This window comes from Anolis carolinensis, chromosome 5 (assembly GCF_035594765.1).
Source record: "Anolis carolinensis isolate JA03-04 chromosome 5, rAnoCar3.1.pri, whole genome shotgun sequence".
Lineage (NCBI taxonomy): Eukaryota > Metazoa > Chordata > Lepidosauria > Squamata > Dactyloidae > Anolis > Anolis carolinensis.
Window position 1 is genome coordinate 24675979 of NC_085845.1, and position 16031 is coordinate 24692009.

The 16031-nt window shown below is 37.4% G+C and overlaps 1 protein-coding gene across 1 annotated transcript in view; it reads left to right on the plus strand.

Annotated features, from left to right (window-relative positions):
- The first annotated feature begins 2669 nt into the window (after window positions 1-2669).
- mttp (microsomal triglyceride transfer protein) overlaps window positions 2670-16031 on the plus strand; it is a 36621-nt gene continuing 23259 nt past the window's right edge. The window contains exons 1-5 of the mRNA XM_003225733.4: window positions 2670-2839; window positions 10075-10262; window positions 11143-11286; window positions 13672-13779; window positions 14453-14560. Coding sequence (XP_003225781.1) covers window positions 2779-2839; window positions 10075-10262; window positions 11143-11286; window positions 13672-13779; window positions 14453-14560 — 609 coding nt within the window. The 5' untranslated portion in view covers window positions 2670-2778. The remainder of the gene's footprint in view (window positions 2840-10074; window positions 10263-11142; window positions 11287-13671; window positions 13780-14452; window positions 14561-16031) is intronic.

The following is a 16031-nucleotide window of genomic DNA, read 5'->3' on the forward strand; positions in this document are numbered from 1 at the left end:
GTATTAACCTTTCCCTATACTATCCAAAGCTAAATAATATGTATATTTAACTGAAATTGCACTTTGAAATGTACCTGTTCTGACTTACATACAAATTCAACTGAAAAACAAACCTACAGAACCTATCTTGTTCATAATTTGAAGACTGTCTGTAATTACTTTTGATATATGCCAGATTTATTGCATTATAATTTTGTGAAGTTGCCCAATATTTGATACAAAGTTAGATGTGACATTTGAGAACGTCTACTTTAAAAATCAAGGATAGCTTTCTTTTCTTGTATCCTGTTTTGGGAAATAACAAAAAAGGCCTTTTAAACTGGTTAGTTCTTGTCTGACCCAGCAATTTGCTAGTATACTGATGCCTTGACTTAAGAGTTTAATTTGTTATGTGATTGAGCTCTTAACTCAAATTGCTCTTATCTCAAAGCAAATTTTGCATTAAAATGCTACTGATCCGGTTTTTGTTACATGTTTTTAAATAAGAAAGTGTACTTTATAATGTATTATTCCACATTCACATGGAACAATAAAAAAGAAAGATCAGTTTTAAAATGGTTGAAGCACAAAGTTGTGGCAAGGAAGCACAAAGCACAAAGTGAAGAGGCAGAATAATATTGTACTCATTCCAGCCTCCCTACCTCTCTTGCTCTCTGTCCCTCTCTCTCATTATGAAGCCAAACATACCAGGAATAAAACTCACACAAAATCAACTAACCCAAAGCTCCTCAAAGAGATCAAGGGCAAAGCAATCTCCCAAAGCAAACAGGAGCACAAGGCACGGAGGCTGCTCCCTTGAAGCCCTAAAGCCCTGTACTCTGGCGCTAACTCTTAACACTACTCATATGTCAAAGCAAAACCAGGTCTGAGTTGTGTCTCTTAACTCAAAACACTCTTAAGTTGTGATGCTCTTAAGTCAAGGTTCCAATGTAGAATTTCATATCTAAAAGTTCTCCCCCCCCCCCCCTCCATAAAAGTAGCTGCACAAATGTATTGGGGTTGTAGCACTTGAGAAAACGGATGCAACTATTTTCTTAACATCTTTCCCTGATTTCACTTAAATTCCTGAATTTACAATAGACTGCAGAAGAAGAAATGTTCTCCATCAATAGAATATAGCAGCAAGTATGATATATTGGTTTCAGCATTGGACTATGGCTCTGGAGAGTAGGGTTCACGTTCTTGGTTGGCCATAGAAACCCACTGTGTGACCTTGGACAAATCACACACTTTCAGCCCCAGAAAACCCCATAATAAGTTTGCCGAAGGGTTGCTATAGTTGGAAGTGCCTTAAAGGTATACAACAACATCAATTATTTAACAGTGGAAAGTTTAGTTATTTGTACACGTTGGCTGCAAGATTCAACAGTTAGCCAAAACCAGGAAATTTCCAACTAATACATATGCAACATGTTACACTTTCCCTGAAATCCAGGTATCTTGACTGCTTCCAATCAACATTATGATTGGAAATGATAGGACAGTGTGAGACAATTTAGAAGTTATTTAGTGAGAAAATTGTACCCCATAGGCAGTTAATGGGTTTGGAATTCTATCCTTGACATGCCAGATATTTATGTCACATGTTTGGTGTGATGTTTTCTTTACATGTTCTTTGCATCATCAGGACTGACAGTGAGGATAATAATGCTGGCCTGCCAAGGATTTTTTCAGCATTTTCTGATGTGAAAGTTTTGTATTTCTTGATTAACAGATCCTTACTTGCTCACACTGTGCTTTAATAGCACAAGAAGAGGAGATTATCTTGTTTACATTGTTTAAAGCTAAAATTCCTACCTTACATGCCTGCCCAAGTAGCTCTGGATTTCAGTTTAAATGTCATTAGTATGACATGCAGAACACAGCTTCATCTGACCTTAATGTGCTTTTTAGGAATACTTTTGCTACTTAAAAAACTACTATTCGGGGAAAATAAAGCTTTTTGTTGTAAATAACGAGTGAGTTAAGATGCGTTCATATGATTTTTTTTTTTAAAAAAAACAGTAACCAAAAGATTAGTGTAGAGGTTCAAATCTTTAAGGTTTTTAAGCAATGGTGAATGGATAGAAATATGGCTTTAACTCTATAGGCACTGTTTAATGTGGTTTTGTGTTGTATTGTTTATTATGCTTTTTTATTATCGAATGTGGTTGAGTTTTAAATGCTTTTATAAAGTTATGTCGGTATGTATTGTATTTACTTGTTGGCAATGAATATTTGACTTTTATATTAGCTAGTTGCTCTGAGTCCTGTTTTGGGAGATGGGACGGAATATAAGTTTTATTATTTATTATTAGAGTGAAAGAAAATGCAAACAAAATTACTTCTAAAGGAATAGTGTTGGTCCAAATATTTTTCTGATGTTAGACAAATCACGTTACGCAGCATGGAGACAAAAGAGGAACTAAGTAAGTGTCATCAGAGGAGTACTTCTCCACTGTTACTTATAACACTGCCAATGTTATTTACTATATATTCAGGGAGTTGGTAAAGGCCAGCGTGTACTGCCATGAGTTTTAGTCTCTATTAATGAAAGCTAAGTAGAACAATGACACTTCTGAATGCCATGCAGTCCTTAATAATTAACTGGAAAGACCTTCAATGAACTTAGTACTCAAGTTTGGAGTTTGGAATCTGACCCTTACTACATCTAGATAAACATTACTGTGACAGATTCAGAAGCCCTCTTTCAGACTTCACTCCAGTCTGAGCAGTTTGCTTCTCAATAGCCTAACAGTATTTCATAGTACTGAAGTTTACAGTTTAAAAGAGCCAGGGATGATTCTTCTTACTGTGCTTTTCCCTTGTATCATTTCAACCTACTCAGCATCTGTGAAGGGTAAGCTGTATATCTAGATTTTCTAAAGTTTATTTATTTTTGCTTTTTAGGGGGAAACTATGTGGAAACAAACTTTCTGATAAAAGAAAGGGGGTACATTGAAAATCTCCTTTGTGTGATTAAATAATATTTCTGACATTTTGAAGTTGCTAATGCTTTACATAATAATACATGATTGATCAATGGTTCCTCCTGAGCCCATGTGTTTTGGGGTAGGTTAAGTCTACTGTTTCTACAATTTGAAAAAAGTAAGCAAAAAATATTCATGGCAGAAATTGAACTGTTAGGATCTTGATCAGAACTTCAAAACTGATCCCATTAAAAGATTTATCCATTAAAGTAGTTTTAGGACATTGGTTTTCTAATGTAACCCGACATCTGATACAATCGAGGTGAAAAAAATACTGGACTGCAACTCCCAGCACTTCTCACCATTAGCTATTTGAATGCTTTGTTAGGGAAATGATGACAGTGGCAAGGGACAACTGGTCCCTTGAATTGATATTGGTGTTTTCCCATCTCAGTGAAATAACCCTTGCATTATCCAAAGGTCATATCAATATCCATAATTTTGGCCTTTATAACCTGCTCTTGGCTTATACATGAAATCGATTTATACATGAGTATATAAGGTATATATGAGTATATATGGTAATTAACTGAGAGACACATGGAACCCAGTGGAACCCAACGAGAACCTAGTTTACATCTGATTAGATTGCATAGAACTACAGTATCAGCCATTGATTTCCTGTACAGTCTTGAAGTTGTGCAATGCTGAGACAGCAGAAAGAGAATGCAGAGATGACCTGCACGCTTGGCATACATGTTCCCAAGTGACCTCTCCTATTGAACCGAGGTTGTGGTATAGTTCTGATTGATGCTATAGTTCAGGAAATGTCTACAATGCAAGCAGAAGATACCTTTTAACAAGTCCAGCTGGATACCAACTCATTAGTGAGTGGACTTCCTTATGGAAGGGAAAAGAAGGAATTTGTCTCCACTGCTGTTGCATCCTCACAATGTCATTGAGTGGTGGGTTTGTTTGTTTGTTTTTACATGATTTGTGGTGTTTTGCCAAATGTCTGTTGTGGAATCCTTGATTGCACTCTCTAACCCTTCTGAGAGACATTTTGAAGACAAAACTGCTCCTATATGTCATGATCTGAACATGATTAAAATACAGGGTGTCCCAAAAGTCACCATACATAGGGGAAATGGAAAATTGCACCTAATTTACAATATATTCATTACAAAATTTTACAAAATATGTACAAAATACCCTCTATGTGTTGCATGTCTAAAAGTCTGAAAGTATTAAATATGAATCTAGCTATCTCTATATCTATAAAATATAATATAAATGTAATATAACGTATAATATGAATTCGTTAATTTTTCCTGTGTATGAAGACTTCTTAACAAATGTGGTTTACCCATTCTGCTTCTTGGTTTATTATGTCTCACATTTAGCTGGGCTCAGGAGATAGTTACATTTTTAAAGAGAGGGTCAATCACCCCTGAAAAATATTATTTGAACCCAGATCTGAACAACCAATTAATATCACCTTCCTGGACTTGATGCTCAAATAAGTGGTCGCTGGCCATATTTAAATGAATCAGAGTTTTATCTACATAGATTGGTTTTCACACTGAGTCTGCTTTAATAATCTCATAGGTCTTTGATGGAAGAGATAGAAGAGAGTACTCTTATAGTATTTTTGGTCTTCTAGAGATTTCAGTCCCATTTAACATTATATCCTTCTGAATGAACTATACGATATTGCTGTGGGGAACACTGACCTTCAGTAGCTCCAATGACATCTGGACAGCTATCTCTAGAAGCTGGTGCTGGGGGATTTCTCCTTGTCTCCACAGCATTTACACTTTGGACTCTTGCAAGGTTCTTTATTATTCTCTGTGTTAATACTTCTAAGAAACATGAGGTTCCCTTCAGAGTTAACTTTTTTGTCATCAGCATATGGGTGCCATCAGCTCCAGTTGTCTTTTTGTCTAAGCAGAGACTGTGGAAATGGTATATCATGATCTACTAATGATGCATTAATTAGCATGTGACAGTTATGATGACCTGTAAATTAAGTTTTCAGAGCACACTCTACCAGCTTACATGGGTGTGGCCAACTGTGACCCTGTGGACAGTATATCCTGTGGTCATTGTGTTGTGAGAATGAGTTTTTGCTGCAATCCTTCAGAAACTAAATTGAAGAATTCATAAAGTTTGACTGAACAAAGGCTGTTTGTGATGAATATGGATCGTTGTATAATTAAAGGATAGCCTGATTCTAACAACTTAGCATCGGATAAGACTCCTCAGGCTGTCAAAGGCTTTCATGGCCGGGATCACAGGGTTGTTGTATGTTTTCCAGGCTGGAGAGAATACCTCTAGAACATGGCCATACAGCCCGGAAAACATACAACAACTCCTTAGGCTGTTTGGTCTGTCTCTTTAGCATGTGGTAAGCTAAAGTTGCTATTTCTGTATTAAAATATTATCTATGTATATAATATAAATGGCATGCCTATTTGTTGATGGTATGTGTCTTCAAGTGGGCTTGCACTTAGATCAACACTAGGAATAAGAAAATTTTTGAGAGTCTCAGCCCTCAACTTTCAATGCTTGCTCAATTCTGATTTAGGGCAATGGCTTCCTTTATTAAATCTATCTTACTGCCTATCACATAATCTTTTCCAATGAGACAAGTCATCTCATGATATGTCCAATGTATGATAGCCTCAGTTTAGTCAGTCTGGTTTCAAGTGATGGTTAGGCCTTCATTTGCTCTCATATCAATTTATTTGCATTTTCACAGCCCATAGTTTCTATAGAATATGCCTATTATCAGATATAACTGATTTATGGCTACTACAAATTATCATATAATCATTGGCAGAACTGAGCTCAAATGGATCTTTCTTTAAGATACTATGTTTTAACTGGTTGAATCAATCAGGTCACAAATTGCTTGTATCTAAATATATAATTCATTAATAATTTTAACAATATTATTTTGACTGAATGAGATTACATCAATGTGTTATTATCTAGCAATATATTCCATCTTTTCTTCTAAATTACTTTTGGCTCTTCTCCCTATTTAAAGCATTACCGTAACGAACAATGCAAGAAACAACCAGTGTAAATATACACCCCTTGATCAAATTAGTGGTTAGAGCTGCTCAAGTTGTGCATGCCAAGAGTGCTAATAAAAGGTACAAACCCTGACAGCTGCCTCAGTTCAGGCAGCATAACTTTCAGTATTATACAGTATCATGATTTAATTATAGACTGCCTCTATGACAGACACCAGGATTGTAAGTCAGGCTGTATGTATCCAGCCTCCTTGTAAGAAATGATCACAGAGGTCCTTGAGACCCTAAGACACTATGTTAAAATAGGGTGAAGACCAGTTCTAGTACTATTAAGGAAGTGAAAGAACTAAGAGTACGTGCATTCTGTAACAATATCAGAAAAAGTTAGTATAATTAAAGGAGGGAGCAAAATAGGTTGAAAAAATTCTTATAGATATATACCAATTAGTAGTGGCTAGGAATAGTAACAGGGCCTAAATATCCTAAAGGTCCCAGATCCTAGATGCTAAGCAGGGTCAGTCTTAGTACTTAAATGGGAAACCACCAGTGAATACCATGGGCTGTAGGCTATATTTCAGAGGAGGGAGCTGGCAAAACCATGTCTTGAGTATTCCTTGCCTAAGAAATTAAAGGGGTCATCATAACTCAGCAGGTGACTTTCACACATAGGCACCCCACCCTCATTTTTATCTTTAAAAAATAATACAAAGAAACTTTCTTTTTCACTTCTTGTTTGTAAAAGTGTGCTCTCACATTTAAAAGTATGCCCAACAATTGTCCTGATTTGGGAGGGACAGGCCATCCCATTTTTCCAACTAGTTTTTAATGCATTACCCTTGATTTACTTCAGTTGCTGTAGTGTGCAAAAGCAGTTTTCATTCAGTTATCTCAGCAGTGCGGAGAAGAGAGGAAAGATTGGAGCAGAATCATACTCTTCCCAGAAGGCTCAGCCAAAAGCATATTTCTGCAGCCTCTCCTAATGTGTGTGTCTTGCTTATCTTTAACCATCTTGAACATATTCTGATGTTTGACCACACATATGTCTTTTCCATCTGTGAAGTGTTGAAGAGAGGAAAACAGACCACCCCTCCCTCTAAAATGTGGTGAAATTGCACCCACGACCTCTAGGAAGCTTGGAGGGGGGCATGGGCAAAAAACCCCCCACATAACAACAAAAAAACCCCGCTCAATTTCAGGATGGCTTTTGAGGCCCTGGTGACCTCAAGAGGTCTTGGGAGGCTGCATGCACCCCAACCACTGTTCCTGTCCCAATAGACAAGCAAACATTACTCCAATTATATCCACTAGAAGTTGAACACTTCTCTAGGCATTTTCTAGGTCCTCCAGCAATTCTATGGAATTTCTTGGCTGGAAGCCCAAGACCTTGTTTATTTCAGGTAAGAAAATAGGGTTCCAGATTATGCAAAAATCATATTATATGAAGGTTCCTGGAATGGATCCTTTATGGAATACATGGGCCTAGATACCTATTTAATTACAACACTACCTTTACCTTACACCTTTTACCATGGCAGGAGTTATGATAGATCCCTTCTAGAGTTTCGGTATTGTGTTGAGTAACACATGCGCTTGTTTTGATTCAAATCTTGTAGTAGAGGTGAACACAAGGAGCATATTGTAGTGTGTACCAATCATCATCTCTTTTCCTAATATTTATTGAGGAAGTGAGTTAAGTTTAGCAAAATGTGCTTGAGTTGTAGCTATTTAAGGACAATCAGAAGAGGTTAAACACACTATTAAAATGCTTAAGTTTCAGTAGAAGGAAACTATTGGTTAGCTTCTTTACACAGAGCATTTTGAAGACAGCGTAGGTGTGGATGTTGTGGAAGAATAATTAAACAACATGATTTTCTATCATAGCATGCATGGAGAGATTCCTAGGAAGGAAGGTGAAGAAGATGTTTTCAGCAAGATAGTGAGGTGGAGGTGGACTGAGCGGAAATCTTTGACCAGAATAGGGTTTTACATGTACTCAAGGGCTCTGTTGTCACTTCCGGAATATGAAAAGGAAAGGAGGGATTTGCAGCTTTCCATAAGCCACTAGTCTTGGATGGTACTTAATGTAAACATAGTGGTAAAGTTGCTGATACTCTACATCATCTAATTAGTTACAAATCTTAACTAGTTATGAATGTGCAACTATTCTATATACCCATTTATATGTTTAGACATTTCAGGGAAAAAATCAACCCAAAAAAGCAAGTCAACCTATCCATGGGTCAGTATAAGTAAGGACTGTTACAAAAAAGGAACCATGCCCTTCTCTGTGTAACATGACAAAAGGCAAGAGCTTAGTCCGTCTTGGGAGAACCCAAGAGAAGCATGGGTTACACTCTGCTGTGGTGCTGCTTCTGGATTTTTTGAATGCTTGGGCAGGGAAATGGCAGCAGTCAGTAACAGTTGGTCCCCTGAGTCAGCATTGGTGGCTCCCCCTCTCCACAGAATCACCCTCAACTTATCCACAGTTCATATCAAAATCCATAATTTTACTGTGCAAACCTGCCCTCAGCTTATACATGAAGTCAACGTATACATGAGTATATACAGTTAGTAAGATCTCCTGGCCTGATCTCCCTCCCATCAACCTGAAGCCCCATTGAGCAAATATCTCTTTAGCTGCTGAGAAGCGTCCAGAGAGGAGGATGTTTCTAGCCCTCTCCTACCAGTGAAGCAAAGCTGCTGAAATCAGAAGCAGGATCCCTGTTGAAATTCTTCATCACTACTCGCTGCTCAGAGGGAACTGCTAGTGCCATCCTTGTGCCCTTGTTGGCAGCTGGAAAGGCATATTTCACTCTGTGCACCTGCTGGTGCTTTTGGTGGGCTGCAGATGGGGATTTATGACAGTACAGTATGACCATTTATGCACAAGGGGATATTGTCCAGTCTGGATATGACCAAACATCATTAAATAACATGATTTTCTATCATTGCATACATGGAGAGATTCTGTCCGTTCCTGGAAGGTGTAGGACCCAAGAAATAGGCTCACACCGCTGGTCGCAATGGAAAACTTTATTGAATCCGCCTTGCCAAGATGACTGCAAAAGCTTTTACTGACCCTCTTCCGCTTTTCCCCTCAGTATATGGGGTTGTTGCCTCCCCCCTCCTCCTTCTCCATCCACACCTCCCTTTCCTTTTGTCCTTTCCCACGTTTGAAGACCAGACCCTGTCATAAATCAGCCTATCCCGCCAAATGGTCTCCTTCCTCTGTCCTCTTGTAGTCAGGTTGCGAGAAGACCAGCTTTGATGATGCTGTTCTTTGTTTCACCCTGACAGATTCCTAGGAAGGTATCCTCTCTGGGAAACTGCTAGATTCTCCATCACAACCCTGTGGTAACTTCTGGTGGAAGTATTCCATAGGATCATCTGGAGAATCTAATAAATTCTTAGACAATTTTCTCTTAGATGCGGGTAAATTAAACTGAGAATATGGGTTCCTTGGTTAGGGATCTTACTTTAGATCAACAAATGTGACTATGTTGTGTTATTCAATATGGCAGTGTTATGGATACCAAGTCTAGGCTGCAAATTCATAACTGAAATACTACACAGAATGCTAGCCGTCATATACCCCCCTGATATCCTTGAATAATAAGTGTGGCAAGCAAAATATATTTTGAAATCAAAACCAAAACCCTGACAAGCAGGTAGTTCCTATATCAATGGAGAGGTGAATGTGCTGTAGGTTTTAAATCATAGCTAATCCCAGAATAGGTTAAGATAAATTTGAAGCAGGTATACAACCCCAGCAACACTGAGCTGCCTTTCCTTTGACCAGGAGCACCTCAGTCTTGTCTGGATTAGGCTTCAATAGGTCTATCCTCATGCAGTGCATTACTGATAGTAGACATAGGTTCAGTATTATAATGTGATATGTGAAGGTTTAGTGCTACATGTTAAATACTATAAATAAGGAAATGCTTCCGAGTATGTAAAGAGATCCTGGCTTCGTGTGAATGTAGAAACCCCTGGACAGGCTTGAGCTGTGTTCTTTCTCATTTTTAAGCGATACAAGAGGGAAAAGAAGAAAATATGATCTGGATGTATGTCTCAAACACTGACATGATGCTTTTACATTTCTGTTTTTCTCTTCCCCCGTACAGGCCACAATACTGGTCCACGGATAAACAATGACAAGTTATACAAATTTGCTTACTCTACGGAAGTACTTATTGACAGGGTGAAAGGTGCACCACAGGAGAGTGCAGGCTACCAAATTTCATCTGAAGTGGATGTCAACTTAGTATGGAGGAACCCCAATAATGATGATGACCAGCTGATCAAAATTGCGGTAGGCAGTTAGTGTGAAACAGCATATCAAGCACATTGTTTTGTTTGTTTATATAATGAAAGTTTAATGCATATAGTGTGATACAGGGTGAAAGTGAAAGTGCTTTACCACTTCTTCATTAAACAGAATAGAATTACAAAAAATATTTGCTGTATTATCAGTTTTCCATATTTGCAGGGTTAGGGGTGCAAGGACTCATGAAAATGGGAAAATGGTGAGTGCTTACTTGAGAGACCATCTTTAGATCCTCCAATGTGATTCCGTGGTCATCTTCTTCCATGAGACCTAGAGATTCCTAGAGAAAACATTTAAATGAAATCAGTGAATAATCAAATCCGCAAAGGAATAACCTGAACATGTGGTGGGATTAATGTATTTAAACCTTAGCTGCAATCCTCAGTATTCAACATTGCAGTGTTAAAATTGTTTGTTATGTGCTTTCAAATTGACTCCAACTTATTAAAACCCTGTTCTAAGCTAGATATATTTAAAAGAGGTTTAAATTGCCTTCTTCTAAGGCTGAGTCCATATGATTTGTTCAACACATCCTAGTGGGTTTTCATAGCTGAGAAGGGATTTGAGTCCTGGAATCCAATGTTTGGCATTTGGACATAGATTAGGTTCAAAGTATCATATTACTCTTTGCCTCATGCTTGGACTGTGACCATATTAGAAGGTGTGTGAATCCAGTAGCTTGAAGATGTTCCAGATTATATGATGGTTTTGAAAGCTGTCTCCAGCATCTATAGTTACTGAAGTGCAGTAATGGCAGGTGCATACTGAAAGCATAAGCATGGGAGAAGTACTAATGAGAAATCTCTGCAAATCTGTCTCTGCAAGACAAGGCATTTTAATGCTTTTCACTTTTCTCCTTTCCCAGATTCAAAATGTAGCTGTTGAAAATGTGAATGAGCGCCCACCTGGGAAAAATGTTTTTAAGGGCAAAAAAACAGATGTAGTAATTGAAAAAGAACAGCTGATTGCTTTAAAAAGGCCTGTGGTTCTGCACTGGATTCGTGGAAAGGTAAGGAAGCTAAGAGGGAAGGCTTTATTTTAACATTTCTGTTTATTCCTTCAGAAAATTTTAAAAGCTGAAATCCCTTGAAGATGGCCATAAAATATTTTGAGGCAAGAACATTTTGGTGTTTGTCGAAGGCTTTCATGGCCGGAATCACAGGGTTGTTGTGTGTTTTCCGGGCGGTATGGCCATGTTCCAGAAGCATTCTCTCCTGATGTTTTGCCCACATCTATGGCAGGCATCCTCATATACCTCACAATCTCTGAGAATGCCTGCCATAGATGTGGGTGAAACATCAGGAGAGAATGCTTCTGGAACATGGCCATACAGCCTGTAAAACAAAACATTTTGGTCTGTTTTTCAGAATAAAGTTCTCATTCAGAGACTTTGCTTTCCGCTCAGATCGCATCCATCAGGTGTTACCAGCCCTCTTTGCTTTTTCTTTTGCAAAGCAAAAAAGATTTTACCCTTTAACATCACACATAATACAATGGCCCCTTGGTATCGTCTGGTTTTGGTTCCAGGACTCACCTGGATGCTAAAATCTATGGATGTTCAAGTTCATTATATAGTTCATGGCTTGGTTTTGGGTAATTTGGAGGGGGGATATTTTAAAGCTGTTGATATAGAATCTGGACACAGACAGCTGATTTACAACTCATTACAACACCATAAGGCACAGATGGCACATTATCATAGTGATCCAAATATTTAACAATGGGCTTCGCAAAACAGAGAATGTATTGCTCACAATCTCATTTTGTAATGTAAAGACTGTGGGGAAGGAAATCTTTCAGGCTTCTGCTCCTTGAGTATGTAGGTAAAGGGGCAAAGTCTTGTGTTAAGTACATATATAGCACTGTTCTGTGGCAGTTCAGAGTCCACTGACACGTTTCTATACTGCTTCTTTACTGGAGCCTCACTTTTGTCTGATATAGCTTGGACAAAGTACAAGATATATGTTATCTTGAAATTTCTGCTGTGCTGTGAAGACAGGCATTATGATGAAATGTAAGCGTATTAGGTATATTCTGTTTAATTTCCTCAAGTTCAAAGCACTTTTCAAAAGACCAGCATTGTGGGCTAGTGACAGGGTGTGTGGAAGTGATCTTACACCAGGTCAGAATTATGACTATTTCTCCATCTAGTAAAGTGTGACTATCAGCTGCTTTCCAGGAACTTAAGTGAAAAAGTTAAGTTCCTACTTAATTTACTTTTGAACTGGAGATTATAGAAATTGAATTGATGCTCTTCTGAACACATTTATGTGTGGTTCATTTATAGGACATGTTAGGTGTCTTTTAAATGATTATATCCTTTTTAATGTGATTTTGAATTGTTTTTATGTTTTTATTCTTAAGGTTTTTTAGATGCCTTGGCTCTCACTTTGAGAGAAAAGCATCATTACAAATGAAATGTAGTCAGTTCTCTACATTTGTTGTGGTTGTGGTGCAGGACCCCAATGAAAGTGAAAGAAATTGTAAATGAAAAAAACACACTATTTTTGTACCCGAGAGAATATCTCTGAAGGAATACCTAGGTCCCCCAGCACAAACCTGTGGTCAACATCCACGAGGCCAGTGGTTCTCAATTTATGGGTCTCTGGGTGTTTTGGCCTACAACTTTCAGAAATCCCAGCCAGTTTACCAGCTGTTAGGATTCCTGGGAGTTGAAGGCCAAAACATCTGGGGACTCACAGGTTGAGAACCACTGCACTAGACATTGCCCATACAGCCACACTGGAGGACCTAAAGCTTCTTAGATAGAACATAATCAAATCAGAAAATAAGCCAAAACCACAAATGTGTAGAGCTGACTGTGAACAAACAAAAAGTATATATTCCTACACACCCATTTCAAGAAGACCAAAGATTCTATTCACCATATATGTGTGCATCCCGTTTTTTATAATACTATTTCTCACGCAGAGCACTTTATTCATGTCTGATCATACAAGACATCATCTCTCTCTCCCTCTCTCTCTCTCTCTCTCTCTCTCTCCCCCCCCCCCTCTCTCTGGCTGCTATATTTTAACAATGTATAAACACCATTCAATGAGTTTTAGTGAATATTCTCATATACTTTGTAATACATTTTAAATATTACTATGTTACATTTGTGATTGCTTATTTGGATTGTTGTATTTATTATTTGAAATGTTTGGGTATTTATTGCATAGTTTATTGCCATGTTGTTTTGATAAATTCTTGTATTGCTTTTATTAGAATTTCAACCACATTGAGTATATCTGTGTTGAACTGTAATGGGTCACTTTAAGTTGGCTGAATATTATTTACATAAATAGATTAACTGACGGAATTATGAATTGTCAAGTAAAATCATGTGTGTATTATATTTCACTTTTTCTCCCTCATTTCCTCTACTTCTCAGATTAAAACCTTCTACTCCTATGAAAAGGAACCTGCAGTTATTCAGAATCTCAAGAGAGGGTTGGCGAGCTTGTTTCAGATACAGTTGCACTCTGGGACTACAAGTGAGGTACTGTACTCAATTACGCAAGTTAAGCAATCATAAATAATTGCTATAAAAAGGAATCTTGTAGCGCCTTTCAGGTTAACTGAGAGAAAGAAGTTGGTAGCATAAGTTTTCATATACTTAGGCCTACTTCATCAGATGGCATCTGATGAAATAGATTAAAGTTTATAAAAGTTTATGCTTCTAAAAGCCACCCACACTATTGCTAATTCCATGAATGAGCTGCATCTAGTCTGGCTCTGAGTGACTGAATGTAATAAAAAAGAAGACAGATGGAAAAGTGGGAGAGAGAAGGAAAAACACTGAGAGAATGCCAGGCGTATATATGATAACATAACTACAAGTTAAATTTATTATTTCTGCTATATTTACTGATGGTTAGATTATATGTGGAGTTAAATGTGTTTTTATCAGAACATTGTAAAGACATTAAAAAGATAAATAGCATCAGATTGGAGCTTTATTGGGTTGCAGTTGCTGTGAACTTCATTATTTTCCCTTTTTGCTGATTTTCTAAAGAAAACGACTCTTCTGAAGCTGCTATTTGTATGTGGAAGGAAGTTCCTTTTCAGCACCAGAGCGATTCCTTTTTCTGCCCAAGCAAATATTGCATCTAATCTGACCTTGAAAGCTTTAGACACATCAGTTTGATTTTGTTTTGTGATTTGCTCTGTAGGTGGATATCTGTGGGAAATGCAATGTTACTTACCAGGCTCGAGAAAACCAACTCACTAAAATAAAAGCTTGTAAGTTAGAACGGATGGGTTTTACCAGTCAAAATCAGGTATAGTATGTTTTAGCACTTTCTATACATATTACAAATATAATGTTATATTATACTGTACCTACCTGGCAGTTCTCATACAGCTGATCGTGGAAAGAGATAATAAGAAATGTCTTATGTAGAAGAACAAGGCATCTTTCCCAGAGATATGATTAAAACCTGTCAATCTGATATAAGACTTGTTTTCTTGGATCTCACCAAAGATCTGTCAAGGACATCACTTCAGTTTCTGCAGTGGGCATGTAATTGTAGCTGGGAACCTCACAAACTGAAAGAATGAGCATTAATTTATTTCCAACACTTGGCAGACAAAGAAACAGAAATGTTGGAAAAAGAGGCACTTTTTTGGTTGTCAGAGCTGGTTGTCAGAGCCATTAATACTGCAGTCCTTCAGTTCTAAGATGCCATTGATTGTAAGATGCACACTGGTTTCAGTACTACCAACAGAAAAAAAATCTCTCTCTGTGTATGTATACACACACACACACATATGTATGCACTTGTGATTTGAAGACACTCCCCATTTTAAGAGATGTTTATATGAAGAAAGTGAAGTGCATTTTACAATTGGAGAAACACAGTATATCCTAAGAAATCCAGTCTAATTTATAATCATCTTATTTTTACCTTTATGTATACTCCTCATTCCCCTCTTAAATGAGAATAATGTTGCTGCCCATGCTGGGAATTGCCTTATTGCTATGTGACAAGAGAAATGTCATCTGAGCAGCTCCCTCCTTCCTGATCTTCAGGAAGAAATTAAAAACGTGGTTATAAGACCAAGCATTTGGATAGCAAGTTTTTTAGTGTAGCAAGACAATAAGGAATAATGAAATGACAATTAGAACAGCCTTGGACTATGATTTTGGATGATGTGATTTTAATAATTGGTTTTAAATTGTATTGTTTTAATGTCTTTAGTTTTAATGTAACTGTTAATTTTATTGTATTGTATTTATGGCATCGAATTGCTGCCGATTTTGTAAGGCTGCTCTGAGTCCCCTTCAGTTTGAAGGGCGGGATATAAATGAAGTAAATATATAATAAATAAAATCTGCTTAAAAAAAGTAACAGTAACATTTGCTCCATATCCCTTTGCCCCCTACTCCCCCCCCCCCCCAAATATAACTACAGTAGAGTCTCACTTATCCAACATAAATGGGCTGGCAGAATGTTGGATGAGTGAATATGTTGGATAATAAGGAGAGATTAAGAAAAAGCCTATTAAACATCAAAATAGGTTATGATTTTACAAATTAAGCACCAAAACATCATGTTATACAACAAATTTGACAGAAAAAGTAGTTCATTACACATTAATACTATGTAGTAATTACTGTATTTACGAATTTAGCACCAACATATCATGATATATTGAAAACATTACTACAAAAATGCGTTGGATAATCCAGAACATTAGATAAGTGAGACTCTACTGTACTTATTACTATAGATCAAACATTACAGAGTA